This window comes from Podarcis filfolensis, assembly GCF_964270895.1.
Source record: "Podarcis filfolensis genome assembly, chromosome: 6".
In the NCBI taxonomy this organism is placed as follows: domain Eukaryota; kingdom Metazoa; phylum Chordata; class Lepidosauria; order Squamata; family Lacertidae; genus Podarcis; species Podarcis filfolensis.
In genome coordinates this window covers 58,846,494-58,861,333 of record NC_139609.1, presented here as the reverse complement: position 1 = coordinate 58,861,333, position 14,840 = coordinate 58,846,494, and the positions used below count along the sequence as shown (strand labels likewise).

The 14,840-nt window shown below is 41.1% G+C and overlaps 1 protein-coding gene across 43 annotated transcripts in view; it reads right to left on the bottom strand.

Annotated features, from left to right (window-relative positions):
* The window catches only part of NFASC (neurofascin), a 180,339-nt gene that overhangs the window by 27,963 nt on the left and 137,536 nt on the right, over positions 1 to 14,840 (bottom strand). For 24 of the 43 annotated variants that reach the window (XM_083618120.1, XM_083618148.1, XM_083618115.1 and 21 more), the window contains one exon: positions 10,564 to 10,578. The exons of 17 other annotated variants lie outside the window; for them this stretch is intronic. In XM_083618120.1, the coding sequence (XP_083474246.1) occupies positions 10,564 to 10,578 (15 nt within the window). Of the gene's footprint in view, positions 1 to 10,563; positions 10,579 to 13,695; positions 13,857 to 14,840 lie in introns of those variants that run through there. 2 more of the 43 variants (XM_083618136.1, XM_083618137.1) reach the window with 1 other exon arrangement.

Sequence of the window (14,840 nt, the reverse complement as noted above, 5' to 3'; positions counted from 1 at the left end):
CAAGTAGATAAATAGGTACCGCTCCGGTATGACGGCATTTCCGTGCACTGCTCTGGTTCGCCAGAAGCAGGTTAGTCATGCTGGTCACATGACCTGGAAGCTGTACGCCGGCTCCCTCGGCCAATAAAGCGAGCTGAGCGCCGCAACCCCAGAGTTGTCCGCGACTGGACCTAATGGTCAGGGGTCCCTTTACCTTTACCTAAAATACTAAAGTAGGGAAGGGAAGAAGATTGTCCCATTTCTGCCAAATCAAAAGGTTTTCCATATTCTTCAAAAGCACTAGGTTTTGATACTTTTTTGGCAGGAAGCATATTGTGCTAAATGGGCCATCAGCAAGGTAAATCCTATTCTCTTAAAAATGACAGAATTTGGCTTTAAGCAGGCAAGTCACCTTTAAACAGACAATTAGATTTTAAAACTCTTAGCAAAATAGAATGATCCAATTTGTTGTGGACCAGGCAGAGCAAAAATTAAATTAACACTGCACACCCTGAACTGTAGCAAAGGCATTTCTCAGTTGACAGCTTTCTGACAATAGAATTTTGTGCAGATCATACATTTTCCCTACTTTTAAGCTCTGACGCCACATTAAATACTTATCACAGATTCTCACACCTTGCAAATTTCAAATTATTTATTTTAGATGAGGTTGGACTTCAAATTGAAGCCCATTCCCACACTCCAATCCTCACATTGTGTTAGTTAAAAAACCCAACAACCCTAGTTTTTGTAGAATCACACACACATGCTGTAAAATATATATACCACTAGAAATAATTGTAATGTTAGTCTGTGGATAAGGAACAGTTTTAAGCTGATCTGCTTACTACAGCATCAGTGCTGTATACTTGCTCTGTCTGTTTAAGATTTTTGGCAGAGCAAGCTGAAAATGGAATTTAAGGCATTTTTAGTCTTGCCTGAATTCTCCCGGGGGGTCAGGACCTGAATCCCAAAAAGGATATGAATGGGAAGAGAAATAGTGCTTTTGGTTAATAACATTGTAAATTGACTCTTTGTTAGTGAATCCTAGATGAAATAAGATGGTCTGGGTTAGGACCAGAGGTCAGGCTACATTATGAAAATGGACCTTCCTAACTGCAGAAAGTCTTACTAGCCGTTTTGGCTTTGTTATATTGCTCTCTCTGCAAAACGTCTCTGAAAACCCTTGGCTGGTTTGCTGTAATACAGATTGCTTCTGAAATTTAAACACATGGTGGAAAGTAGCTCAGCTACTGGGTACTGCTCTAACTATAAAACCTGCTGCACACTATGATGGCTTTTGTTTGTCTGTTTTTGTAAAAATTAATATCAGAATATTTAACGCTGGAACTTTAAATATAGCCCACTTAGTGATCTAATCCTACAGAATACTAGGTTTTGTCCCTCTCATAATGTGGAAAGATTACAGCTGCAAACTTCAATCAACTAACCCAGGGATGTGAAATCAGCTAAAGCTTTAATGACAAACTAAAAATCTGCACAATTAATCAGCTGGGCCAACAAGTATCAGAAATCTCACATGGGGAGTTCTGAATGCTTCAATAATGTGCAACATACCAGTTCTCTCCTCCCTTCACTAATTTGGACTAAACAGAATTTGCTTTCCCCCCCCATCCTCATTCCAGTTTGTATCTGGGAGGCAAACTATAGCTTCCAAGGAACAAACCGCTAACAGTGCTCAATTGAAATCAGTGGGCAGGATTCACCTAACCAACCCCATCAGCAGAAGCCCTGTGTAAGGACTTCCACTTGCACAATGGGGCTTCCTCCCCCCTTCCAAGGTTCCCCCCCCCCAAAAAAAAATTGGTTGGGGTTTTTAACTCAGAAGAAGCCCCAGAATAGTGCCTCGGGGGAGAAGACCAGGCAGGGGGAAGAGGGAGCCCGACTGCACATCGAATTCCACTCAGTACTTCTTTTAAACCTAGATCTTGAATAAAACTGATAGGCTGTGAACTTAAGTTTTTCCCCTAAGCCATTTTGTTTCTGATGACTTGCTGCAATAGGGAAAATTCCATATTCTCAATTTCCTGTTTTTAAAAAATGAATGCCAAATTGGTGGGCTTTTAATTCTAAACGATGCAATGTAGCTTTCATTTGTTACACTTCCAAACTCTTAACACATGACTGAAAGTGTCCTTTTCCTTCACCCCAAGTCTGACTTCCCAGTCACAAGAAGCCAAACGAGGCTTTAAATCTCGAGGATTTCATTGTTGTTAACAGTCTTGCCATCTCTCAAAGTTCACTATATATAATGAGTTGGCTTAAGTGCCCCTTTTATCATCTAGCTTTCGACCTCCTCTGGGTCCATAAGGGTCAGACGCTTGATATTCTCCAACAGAGTGAGAGGGTTGGAGAATTACTCCAGCATTAAAACGAAAACACACGTTCTCATGAATTTCTATAACAAATGAGGTTTGGAGTGAAAGATTAATTAAATACACTTGAGATAATCACAAAAGCTGTCTGGACTACAAATGGCTCCCCTGCTGCAGAAGAACCAAGATATGCCCCCCCCCCAAGCACTTGCAGGTTCACCGAGGTGTACACACACATGGTTTTTTGTCTTTGAAGGAGCTTGAACAAAAGATGCATGACACCAAAAGAGAACCAGTACATAAAATCAGAGACCAATGAAAAGCATCACACTATACAGGTAATCTTCCTGCTGCTTTTGTCCAACAACATAATAGGTGTAAAAGAAATGAAGACACCAAGCAGCCAACAATACTGTCTATATTGCAGGATCTTCATGATAAACCAAGTGTTCAATTCAACATCACAGCAGATGCCACAGTGATAGCATTTCATACCTTCATGCAAAAGCACAGCAAATGAAATAAAGTCACTTTAAAGTGTGTAAGATTTGTCAAACAACACTGAAGAAAAACCCAGAGAAAGTGCATTATATAACCAAGGAACTCAAGCTTAGGAAAACTAGCATGTATACTTTATAGAATATGACAGAGGGAAAGTGGAAGAGTCTGAGTTCTCTCAGGGCCTTTCTGCACTTATCATTATAGTGATAGAGTTGTTAGGTTTGGGGCACTTTTTGGCTACACAACATTGAGATTATTCAGCTAGTATTCTGGAATAATGTACTAAAGAAGCTGCCTTTTCTTGTGCCGCCAAACAAACAAACAAACAAACAAATAAATAAATAAATAAATAAATATTCTGACTCGGGAAAGATCCAAAATGGATCTTTGTGTGACATGTGAACAAGCATCGTCCTATTTTCTGTGTGGAGGGTTGGTGGATGTTGTTTGGGAGGAATCTGTTTCCCAACACTTCCATCTGATGGGTGCAAGCAGTTCAGAGGAGAGCTTTGGCCAATGCAGAGTCCAAGTCAAAGTACTGTCCTGACAGCAATCATAGGCTGCATGCAAAATTTCATTGCAGCAACTAGGTTTGCAGTAGCTCAGGCAGACACGTAATTCCTCTTCTAGTCTCCTAGACAACCACAAAATTACAATTCTGGAATACTAGGCATTAAATACCCTGGCCCTGAAAAAGATATCCAGGAAAGGGCTACCCATGCGCCGAATGCCAACATTTTCTGGCTGAAGGAACACGAGGGTGTGACTACAGCCATAGCACAATTCTCACTTCGGTGCAACCTTTACTTTTTTGTGGAGAAAAGAAGCAGCCCTTAATCTTTATTAGGAATCAATTTGTTACTGAACTCCCTTCCTGAAGCTTCTGATTTCACTCACCATTTAAAACTGCATTCAGCTTTTCACCTGGCATGTTTCCTTAGATGCAAAAAAATTATTTCCTGCAATTCCTAGAACTTTCCGTGGCCTAAGGTTCCATTATGGAGCTGGTGTTCACCGGAGCTACTCTTCTTTAACTGGGTCCAACAGCAGTCACACAAAGTACTTAGTACAAAAAGCAGGTCCACCAAAATGATTATCTTGGGGCAGCACAACTGCGTTGTATAGCATAACTACGGCAACCATTGCTGGATGTTTACTTTAAAAGAGGGTGGGGAATCAAGCCCTGCTGTCATAAAGATAAAGCTGCAAAAAAATGTCCAATCTTTGGGCTTCATGTTTGGATGGATATGAACTTAGATTAACAGATGCTGGCAGGTTCCCTGCTGTGACAATAGGAAGAGAAAGGCCTAAACTGGCCAGATGGAGGAAGATGGAAGCAAAGGGTAGCACTGGAGAGGGGTTGTGTGGGTTTAGTCCTAATTCTAATAAAGGTATTCCTTCATTTGCTTCTGAATATTAAACACATGACAGAAAGAAGCTCAGCTGCTGGGTACTGAAGGGCGAAGGAGGGGACTGGCTTCTCATTTGAAATCCAAGCCTTTAATGAGAGTGCACTGCGGGCTTAAAGATAAAGGGAGCCTTTGATCAGAAGCAGAGCCTTGCTGCATATGAGGAGTGACAAAGACATACTGTGAAGGGCAGTGGACACTTGGGCAGCCATCTAAGGGAGTTGTGCAAGCACACAGTGTGTGGTACTGGAAGCAGCATCTGAGCCATAACCCTCCTTGTGTCACAATGAGGACTTCAGGACTTTGAAGCCCTGTCCCTCTTCTAACGCACTTGGGTAACGTAACCGTTATCAACCCACAGGGGAGATGGGAACTTTGAAAACATACTAAAAGGAAAAATCTGATTTTAAGATAGATCCCACTAAGGTTACTATTTTGGCAGCAGAACGCTGCATTAAAGACAATGGCCATTCAGCCACGTTAAGGTCCCAACAGATAGTCATGGCCAGGTATTTCAGCTGTTTTTTAAGGACATCAAATGTGGGTTTGGTTTTGAAGGTGCTGTCAGCTGAAACCACTGGCTTGCTTGCCTTTGACTATCAAAACCTGATGTTTAATACATCCATCTGTCATTTGCTTAAACCTGCATTTCTAGCTGTATGATAAAACTGTGTCCCTGGAATGCTGGAACAACGTTGAATTTCTGTCCATTTATCCTATTAAGGGTCCATAAATTAGCCTTGCTGAACCTGGTGGCCGTTAGATTTATATATATGTTTACTACAATTCCCATCAGGTGCTGTCAGTACAGCATCAGGTTTAGGAAGGGTGTCATGGAGCAAGTTTGCTATCCAGTGCTCTAACCACTATTGGGCACCCTTCAGCAAGGATTAACTTTGGCAAGGAGTGACAATCATTTGCTGGAACCGTGCACTTCCCTTGATGCCAGTGATGCAGATAAACCAAGTGCACTAGAGGCAGGCTTTTCTAACACAATTTATAGAACAGCATGCCTGGGTTTATTGCCTTGGTATGTTCCGTGAGACTGTGTTTAATTGCTATGGTGTAAGAGTCAGTGAAAGCAGGCTGAAACACACAGATGTGCAGCTTTCTAACTGATTAGCTAAAAGTAAATGAAACCAAGAGACCCTTACTAAGTAATGATTTTCCCCAGAGTAAAGGGCTCCACTTACGTTCATAGTCTCAACCTCTATACCCAGATACAAATGCTGCCTGCTTTCATTAGCAGAGACGAGAACACAGAATTTGAGGCTCTGCCTAATTAAATTCAGCATATTATTACTGAGCCTGCTTCGACAAATATACAGGCTGAACGGGGAAGGTGGGGAATCTGTATGCAGAAAGAGATACATATCTATATTTCACAGAGATCTATTGCATTCATACTGATTACCCAAACTTCAATTTGATGCAAAGGAGGACAATGCTCATGTACCTAGAATAGCTGGACTGAAGAAGGAATTTTAACAGGTACAGGTCGTTAGGGAGGGGTAAGAAAAGCTGTACCTGATGAGCCTCTTCAATACAAGTTATTTCATACAGGAGTTCTGACCTTTATATATAGTCATTCTATCTGTGATGGATAAGAGGAAGGGAAAATCAAGACAACACGCTGAGGCTTAAAAGCTGCAGAAATGCAAGGAGCAAAGTCTGAGAGCAAGGTTGTTCTAGATAATTGGAGGATGACCTCTATTTGCCAGAACAGCAAGCAATAGGTACACAGAGCACAATTTCCTTTGGTAGTGAGATAACCACATATATTCCTTATTTAAACCAATACACATGGTACTCAATGTGTTAATAACTTCTAATTCAGCAGGTTTTGTTGTTGTTGTTTTTTTGTCCAATCCCCTTAACGTTTTTTTCTAAAATTAAATGTAGCACCTTAAAGGCTCAAGGTAGAAATGTTTCCCTACTAGCTGCTGAACATTTCCAGTATTCAATGTTGAACAGGCATCCATTCATTTAATTTTATCCCACTAAACTGAAATAACTGCTAGAAAGGCATGGAACTCAGTTGAAATTTCTCCATCACTAATAGTGTAATCTCTATGTATGTCTACGTTCAATGACACATGCTCCCTGGCAAATGTGTATAGTGCTGCATCTTTAAAAGTATACTTCTAGAGCCCTAGTACTGCCATGCACAAAGGAAACAACTAGACACACACGTACTATTATTTAATTATTCAAAGAAGATTCTAATGGGCTGTTAACAAGAACTGCCTTCCCAGAGTGTGTGTACAGCACTTGTAGGCTTGGGAAGGCTGGATGAATATTTTATAAACACTGATGGGGAGCCAAACCTATTTCCAGGAGAGTTTTCCCTTGCTTTGGCAATGTGAGGAAATTGAAAGAGAAATAACCCATTAATTTGCTCCAAGTCTAACGACTGCAAAACAAACAAACAAACAAATAAATAAATATGCAGACATGTAGTCATTCAGTAAGTGATATAAGTGCCAAATTGAATGAACCACAAATGTGAGGACTGAAATATGGTTCTGCTGAAAAGCTAATCATCTTAGGCTTGTAACAATATAGCACTAAGTAACCATCCCTCCGGCGTAAGGATTTATGCTTGCGCAACAGGACTTTCTGCCCCTCTGTACCCTCTCCAAATATGCCCCACTGAGTGGGGGAACCTGCAGGAAAGATTTAGGGGCCATGCATGGAGAGGGGAAAGAAAGTCCTGTTGTCCGTGTAAATCCTTGTGGTGGCTGGCTGGTTATTTAGCGTGACATTGAATACAAGCCATTATCCTCATGTCAATCTCTAGCCTCGATTTTGAAGCATTTATCTCCCATTTCTGCATATGGGGAAAGACTAGCAAATTCTTTATTTTCTACCAGTTGACATCCAGTCTTTTTCTTCTTGACAAAGAAATTTGTCAAGAGCTTGCTTTATAAACTTGGTGGAGTTTATAAAGCAACAGCCCAAATAATGTGCTACCCAGTCCTATTCCACAGAAACCAGTGGCTGCTGCTTCTTAGGCACAGAACCAAAAATTCTAAAACTTATTCTTTCAAGAGTCAGATCTTTCTGAGATTTTAGTTGTAACTTCTTACACATTAGCAAAACTGCTTCTCTCTAGCAGAAGAGCCAGAATCAATCACTTGTGGACTAGTTGTACTGCATAACAAAAAACAAATTGATCCAGATTTATCCTTAGCAAATGAAACTACAATCCTTTAAATCAGGGTTGCAGGAGAGCAAGGCAGACAACTCTAATAAGCCACTTTCTTTCATCAGAGCACACTGCTGGATTCCTAAGTGTACGTGAGGAACGTCAAATCCTTCCCTGTCCCTAATGTAAACCTTAGGTCTAGCTCATACAGTGGCTAATATCACATCATAAAGAAAACATGGAACTAAGAGCCTTTTGCTCATAGTGCACATGTCAACATTCATAGGATCTTGGCAACCACACATGCATTTACTTTGTAGGAGCTGCAAAACACCACTCATAAGAGCTAATAATTTTAATGTATGCCGTGCTAGACTGGCATCCTTTTAAACCAAATTGGACAGGCCCTTTTTATGTAGGCCATGCAACTGTTTTCACACTGTCGTCCAGCAACCCCTGAAGTTTCAGTCCATCTAAATGTACAGCTTTGTTCTATTCAGTTTGTACATCAGTACAAAATATGCTAGACTAAAGGGCAACTGTCAGCTTTAGAGTCTGAGTAAAAGGCTTTTTTGTTTTGACATTGCACAGAATATTGCTCTGGTTCTATCAATTTTATGTCTCCAAAATTGTCAGACTTGGGTTTCTTGACACTTTCCAGTTTTGATTGTTAATATTATTAGATCTCATGATTCTAGTCTGAATTCCGCTACATAGTAGTTCTTCTGGAAAGCATAACAAAAACCTTACGATTCCCTTTCCAAGGTGGGATGTGTCTGACTTCAAGCAGTAAAAATCTGTCTGCTATTTGCACAAACAAAACATGGGTCAGGGTGAAGCCAAAGCTGGCCTATATAATGCTACATTCATACATGCTCAAATAGAGCCTAGATTAGATTCAGGTATTATTGGTGCTGTTCAGTAATGAGTTTAGTTAACATCAGAGGTCCACAAATACAATAATCACAGTTTACTAGCGGCAAATTTGAGGAGGGTTGTAGCTCAATTATTGAACATCTACCTTGCATTCAGAAGGTCCCTGGTTCAATACAAGATCTTTCCAGGTAGGGCTTTGGAAAATCCTTGCCTCAAACCCTGGAGAGCCACTGCCAATCAGGGCAGGCAGTACTGAGATAGATGGACCAATGGTCTGACTCAGTATAAGGCAACTTCCTATGTTATCATTGGTTGCCAAGCTCCAGGACCAACTCAGCAATAGAGGCAAATGAGTCAACTCCATGGAGTTTCAAAATCTCAAGGGTGCCAGCCTCAGCCATGTCTGAGAGAGAGAGACAGAGAGAAAGAAAGAAAGAGAGAGAGAGAGAGAGAGAGAGAGAGAGAGAGAGAGAGGTGCTGCCCATGTTTTAAAATGAGGTTCACAATTGCAGCTTGCAGCTGGATTACATCCCCTGTATTTCAAGGTTCTTTTGAGCTCTATCAACTTTACAGGGCTCGATTATGATTATAATTATAATAGGGAGGAGTAATGAATGCAAAAAATGTATTCTGATCCAAAAATATATATTGATCCAATTTAAAAGCACGATCTGATGCTCATTTACTCACAAGGAAGCCCTGCCAAGCCCAACCCAAAATGTGTGGGCACTTGGTTAACCTAGAGCAGAAATATAATTTTGGTTCTTTAATTATCAAGAATAGATCAATCTGCTACCCTTTGTATCGCTGGGAATAAAAATACAGTTAAAAAGGTAGGAGGGAGGATCTATACATAAGGAAAGTAAGTTTGCAAAGTAATATCAATTAAATAGTTACAACAAAATATGGCAGGGGAAAGCATCAGCAGGAAATACAGCCCAAACCCTACTAAAATATTCAAATCCAATGCAAACAAAGACTTTAGATGGGGCAAGAAGGCTAGAGAGTGAATTATTTCTCTCTCATCCTGTGAATGTAGCAGCTTCTGTAAGCTCAATGAGAGGGTGAAGCCTTTTCTTGTCCAGGATTCAACTAACCCCAGAATACCAAGGGCACCAAAATGCATTCTCATTTCCCAGAGTTCTGTATTTGTGACTCCTGCCAACTGAGATTTCCCAAGCCAAAAGGGGACTGTTTTTATTATTGCGGTGAACAAACTCTGAGTGCTGGGGACACAAGGGTTCAGGGACACTCTTTGGTTCTCCACAAGCTGGGCTACAGAAAGCTCCTGGCACTTGCAATCTGATCAGCAGACAGTCTCTGGCATCTGCTGTCAAAAGAAATTTGGTGCTACCCTTTTGCCTGTCAGCCAGACAACCCCTGGAAAAGAAATGGGGGGTATTGCTTTGTGTCTGACTAACAGTCTCAGGAGAACAAAACAACTCCCACCTCCAGTTGTGACCAAAGGCAAATGTGGACCTTTCTATGATGCAACTGAAAAATGGATGCTGTTCCAGAGAGACACATTTCCAAAACTAGGGCACTTTTTAGACACAGTTTTATAGTGGAAAACAATAGCTGCTCTCAGGTTATAGGTTAGGGTGCTATAATGAACACAACTTTGAAATGCAACCTGGGGAGGATGTTTTCTTCTTTTTAAAAATGCCTCTTCCCCGTTATAGACTGTTGCTAACACTAGGATCTAGAGTAGGGAGAGGCAACCTGATGTCTTTTTTCCCTGGAAAAGCACCCTGGTCCACTCATGGAGCAACTCTCCTACGCATGGTTCACCTTCTGGTTGGTCACTGTAAGAACAGGATGCTGGACTAGATGGGTCCTTGGCCTGATCCAGCAAGCTTTTCTTATGCTCTTAACACATGTAGCTTGAGGGAATGGGGCGAGCAGAGGATGGGGCCTCTGGCCTGCACGTATGCAGAAGATTGAGCCTTTTATTCACCAGACAGCCTTCAGTTCTCCCACGTGTGCATAAACACATGCAACTTCTCTGTATCTCAGTGTTGTTAAGTGGTAGCAACAGCAACAAAAAATGCAGAAGCCTATCATGCATACATGCGCAGCAGCAGCAGCAGCAGCAGCAATAGCAGCTCAAACATTATGGTCAACCCTTTCAATGGACCCATTCCCTACATCAGAAAGAGGAGGCTATCTGCCAATGCATCTGTCTATACATTCTCTCCCCCATTGAAAGGGTTAACTTGGTGCATGCTTATATAATGCCAGCGCTCCCAAGAGACAAGCCTTCAGCTCACACTGCCCCATCATGCCTGTGTAGTCTGCCAGCTTGGTACAGTACCTGAGGTTGGAAGAACTTCAGAGTGTGCAGCGCCAAACACAGGGAAGGGGAACATGAGGAAAGAAGGGAAAGAGAGAACACAGGAATATATAAAACCACAGCACAAACATGGTACATAAACATGGCAGGCTGAGGCTGTAATAAAGAGAAGGTGTGTTAGTCTGCCATATTCCACGGCTACCCCCAGCCAATCTTTACCATAAATGACCATCCAAACCAACGCAGGGAGACACAGCTGATTTGGTTTCCTTCACTGTATCTTCATTTCTTGGGGCAAAAGTTCTGCAGTTTGTGGTTTTAAATTCAACCAAATGGGTCTTTCGCATCCTGTCAGCTTCCATTTGAGTCCCCTAAATGTCAGGACAAATTCTATTCTACTGCAACTTGGCTGCAAGCTCATTATCGATTCTTAGACACTTATGATGGATGAGACAATAGGCAATGCAAATAACCACAGGAATACTGTATTTCATTCGCATCCCCTGGCTCAAATAACGTCTGCGAGAAATGGAAGCTGTGGCTTGGATCTTTATTTCCATTTATAAATGCCTCCCCTGCATCGGTAGGAGAAAAGAAAATTGGCAAGGCTCCCTCTAGGCAACATGCTTTTGTGCAATTCCAAATGCTTAGCTGCGTATTGCGGAGTGTCTGATGGGCCTAAACGTTCTGCCTACGGAGACTGCTCAACATTCATTAATAATCTGAGTGGTACACATCTCCGCTTTTATTTGAAGATCCTGCAAAACCTCACTCATGAGATTCCACTGAGGGACAATTCCCTTGACCCACAAAATCACTACAGTATTTATGAAATCTTTGCTGAATTCCAGTTGTGTTGCCACATACACTGAGGCAGTCTTGCATTACCAACACTACATGCAGAAGTCAATGTAGTTTGGGGTTTCGCACACTGCTTTGAACACTGACAAAGCAGCAACAATCACAGTATGAAGAATCTTCTGCATCTGGTGGCAGTCTGCACACTGTCACTTTAACACATGACAGCTATGGGTAGAATTCAGCATAAAAATGAAAGATGACCTTGTTGTTCAAACTGGTCAGTAAGTTCCATTAAATGTTGCAGGGCCTACAGAGCTCTGGCTCTCTTTGGCAAAGCAACTATACTTGGGTATCTTGGAAAGATAAGCAAAGGTTTGGGAGAAAGAAAAAGTAGTTTTGAGTATATCAGACCTTTTCAGAATATCTTTATTTTATATGAGTGTGAATGTGTGTGTGTATAGTTATTGTTTTAATGCAAATGCTGGGAGACACTGCACTTGATTACTGTGATGCAAACAACATCAGCAATAGAGTAATTGCCTCAGTTCAGACATAACAGCAATTCATGGTTTGTCATTATGTGAATTGGCCAAGTGTTAGGCTTGCTTGTTCCTCCTTCCCCTTCCTTTCTCCACTGAACACAAGGGGAGCAGATTTGAAGCTTTTACTTCAAATTTGTGCTAAACCATACGTTTTCATTTCCTCTAAATGTGGCAAGCTATGGTTTATGGAACCCATAATTTACAACAAAACTAGGATCTCAAATGAGAATCTAGCTGTGGTTTGGTATCCCAGTTTGATTGTAAACAATGGTTTGCATGCAACAGTTTGCCACATTCTGTTGAAATGACAAACCACAGTTTGCTGCAAATCAGAAGGAAAAATTTCTAATTCACCACTCCCCAGATTTCTTCTACAGAAATTGTTACAAGAAAGCCTTTTTAGACTGCTGTGATTGCTCTTGGGCTAATTCAAATTACCAGCAACATAACAAATGCATAGCTGCTATACAACAAATCCAGGAAAAATGTGTCTAGAAATAAGATTCTGAACCATTATTTAAATTCTCCACTCTTCCTCAAAGCAGTTTTGCAAATTCTAAGAAAAATCCAAATTTAGTGCGGGAAGCACCTTCAGAGTTCAAAAGTTGCAGTGCATTCACTAGCTATTGTCAACCAGAACATTATCCCCTCCCCCCCTTAATACAGTATGGGAAGAAATATCTGATAACATTATCAGCAAGTGCTATATATAACATACCCGGAACCTGCCCACTTATAGAAATATGGGAAGCGATTCATTTTTAAAATGTGTATTCAGGGAAATACTTTTCCCACATATTGCCATTCAGGAGATAAAAAGCAACAGCTCATTAAATAATGTGAGAGACTGAGCTGAATTTGGGGGTCTTTCTGGAAACGTTACAGAATGTTAAGAGTCAGCTTTGTTTTGCACTCACTTCCCAGAGGGCTACTGAACTTTCACTTAGCTTGACGGATATTTCACAAAGAGTATTTTATCCTATTACAAGTCTGCAAGTTGTGGCATTTTCCTACGGAGGGTCGTTTGTTGATTACAGCAGTGATGGGAAAGGCTGTGCATCTCTGGCTCATTTCTTGCAGTTTTCAGGAGGCTATTGGATGCATCTGTTTTATAGGTTTCCCTATCAATAAGAAGTATTTAAGCCTGATTAATAGTATATCAAGTTGCAGAGAAGTTCTTACGTTGTGCAAGCTGATCGCCTTACAGAAGAATGGATTATTATTACGAAAGCTAACAAAGGATATACAATTTCAATTAAAAGTATTCATATTCTGTCTTCTTTCTTTCAAATGCATGTAACTGCTTAATGTTGAAACAAAGCACATTCCCATGACTCATTCCCATAGCTCTCCAACAGTTGGGAGATTTTGTTGGTCTTCATTCCCTGGTACATACAACCGTAAAGACTTTTACCATGTAGGAAACCTTTTCTCTAGAAAGTACTATTTCCTTAGCATAAATGAAAAGAAATAATTGTAGAACATATTGTAGATTATCCTCTAAAAACTTCTACATTATAGTCTTAATTGTACATTAATATCTCATTGCAAAAATACTTGTCTTCTGGGCAGCGCAGTTCTGTCCTGGGGAGGCGGGGAAGAGATTGCATGGCAGAGCAACTGTTGTATCCATAGCCCCGGCAGCATCTGCCCAAAGTCACCCAGTGAGTTTTATTGCCAACTGGCAGCCTTGTCCAATACCCCTAAGAACTTTTGCTAGTCTTAAAAAAAAGTCTCTCTCTCTCTTTTTTCGCTTCCCTCAGAATGGATGGGTATTTTGATCAAGCAGCATCATTGGTTGAACAAAATGGCCCCCTCACTGCATTTATTTTGTAAGCAGTGCAACAGGAGAGGTGGTGTCTTCTGGACAGAGGGTCATGAAGGGCAGAAAAATAAGGGACTTACCCGAGGTAGCAAACAAAGCTCTTCCCAGCAGGCTGCTGGCAGCCATTTTCTTCTGCCAGAATCTATCTGGGAACGACAGTAGGTGATGACAAAGTGTCATTCCCACGAGACTTCTGGGATGAAAATGGCGACTGCTATACCAAAGTACTGCATTATCATGTAAGGTTGTTTTCATATGCGTTCTAGTAAAAGAAAAGGTGATCTTCCAACCAGAGACCACTGGAAATAATTCTATTCTACTGCTGTGAAACTGCCAAGGAAAAGGGAGTAAGCAAAGGGAGATGCCATGGTGCCAGGGGTGTGCCTACCGACCCCAAGTGGCCTGGGTGTTTCCTAAAAGGCTAGAAAAGGCCAGGAAGGACATAAAACCTGCAAGGGGCTTTTAGGGGCAAGGAACCTAGTTTGGGAGTGGGGTTAGTGTGGAACCTGGCTGGAAGCTAGGAGAGACCTAATGTGGAGTGTTGGTGGTGTTGGAGTCATGGGGTTCTGTTCAAACCCTTTGCCCTCTTGAGTTGTTGTTTTAAGCTTGCATAAGTACAGCCTGCTTGCCCAAAAGCCAGTTCTTCTCTACTTGTTTAGTGCAAATCTGGTATACCCTAACCTGAAAAACATGTCAAGTTTCAAAAAAGGGAGAAAATTATACTTAATGGACCTGTGAGTGGGCAGATACAGAGCGAGCCAATCAACACAACATGCAAGAAGCTGGATACTAATGTCAGTAAAATAAAAACTTGAGAGCTGCTTAAAATCTGAAATTATTATGGCAAGCAAGGTGGTGGTGGTGAAAATGATTGCCTATCAAGCAATTGTTTTCCTGATTTACAGTCTAGCTCTTATTGCATTGAAAGAATGGCAATCTATTACAAATAAGTACATTTAAAGGTAAAAATAAACCTCAAGTAAAGCAATCTACTTTGCAAAAGACCCAGCAGTGCCAAACACAAACAGTTACTGGCATGTTAGTCAACTTTGAAACCTGTTAATATTGGATAAAATCATGTCACAAACATATATTTGAGAATCAGAAAATGAGAGAGAGAGATGTAGACA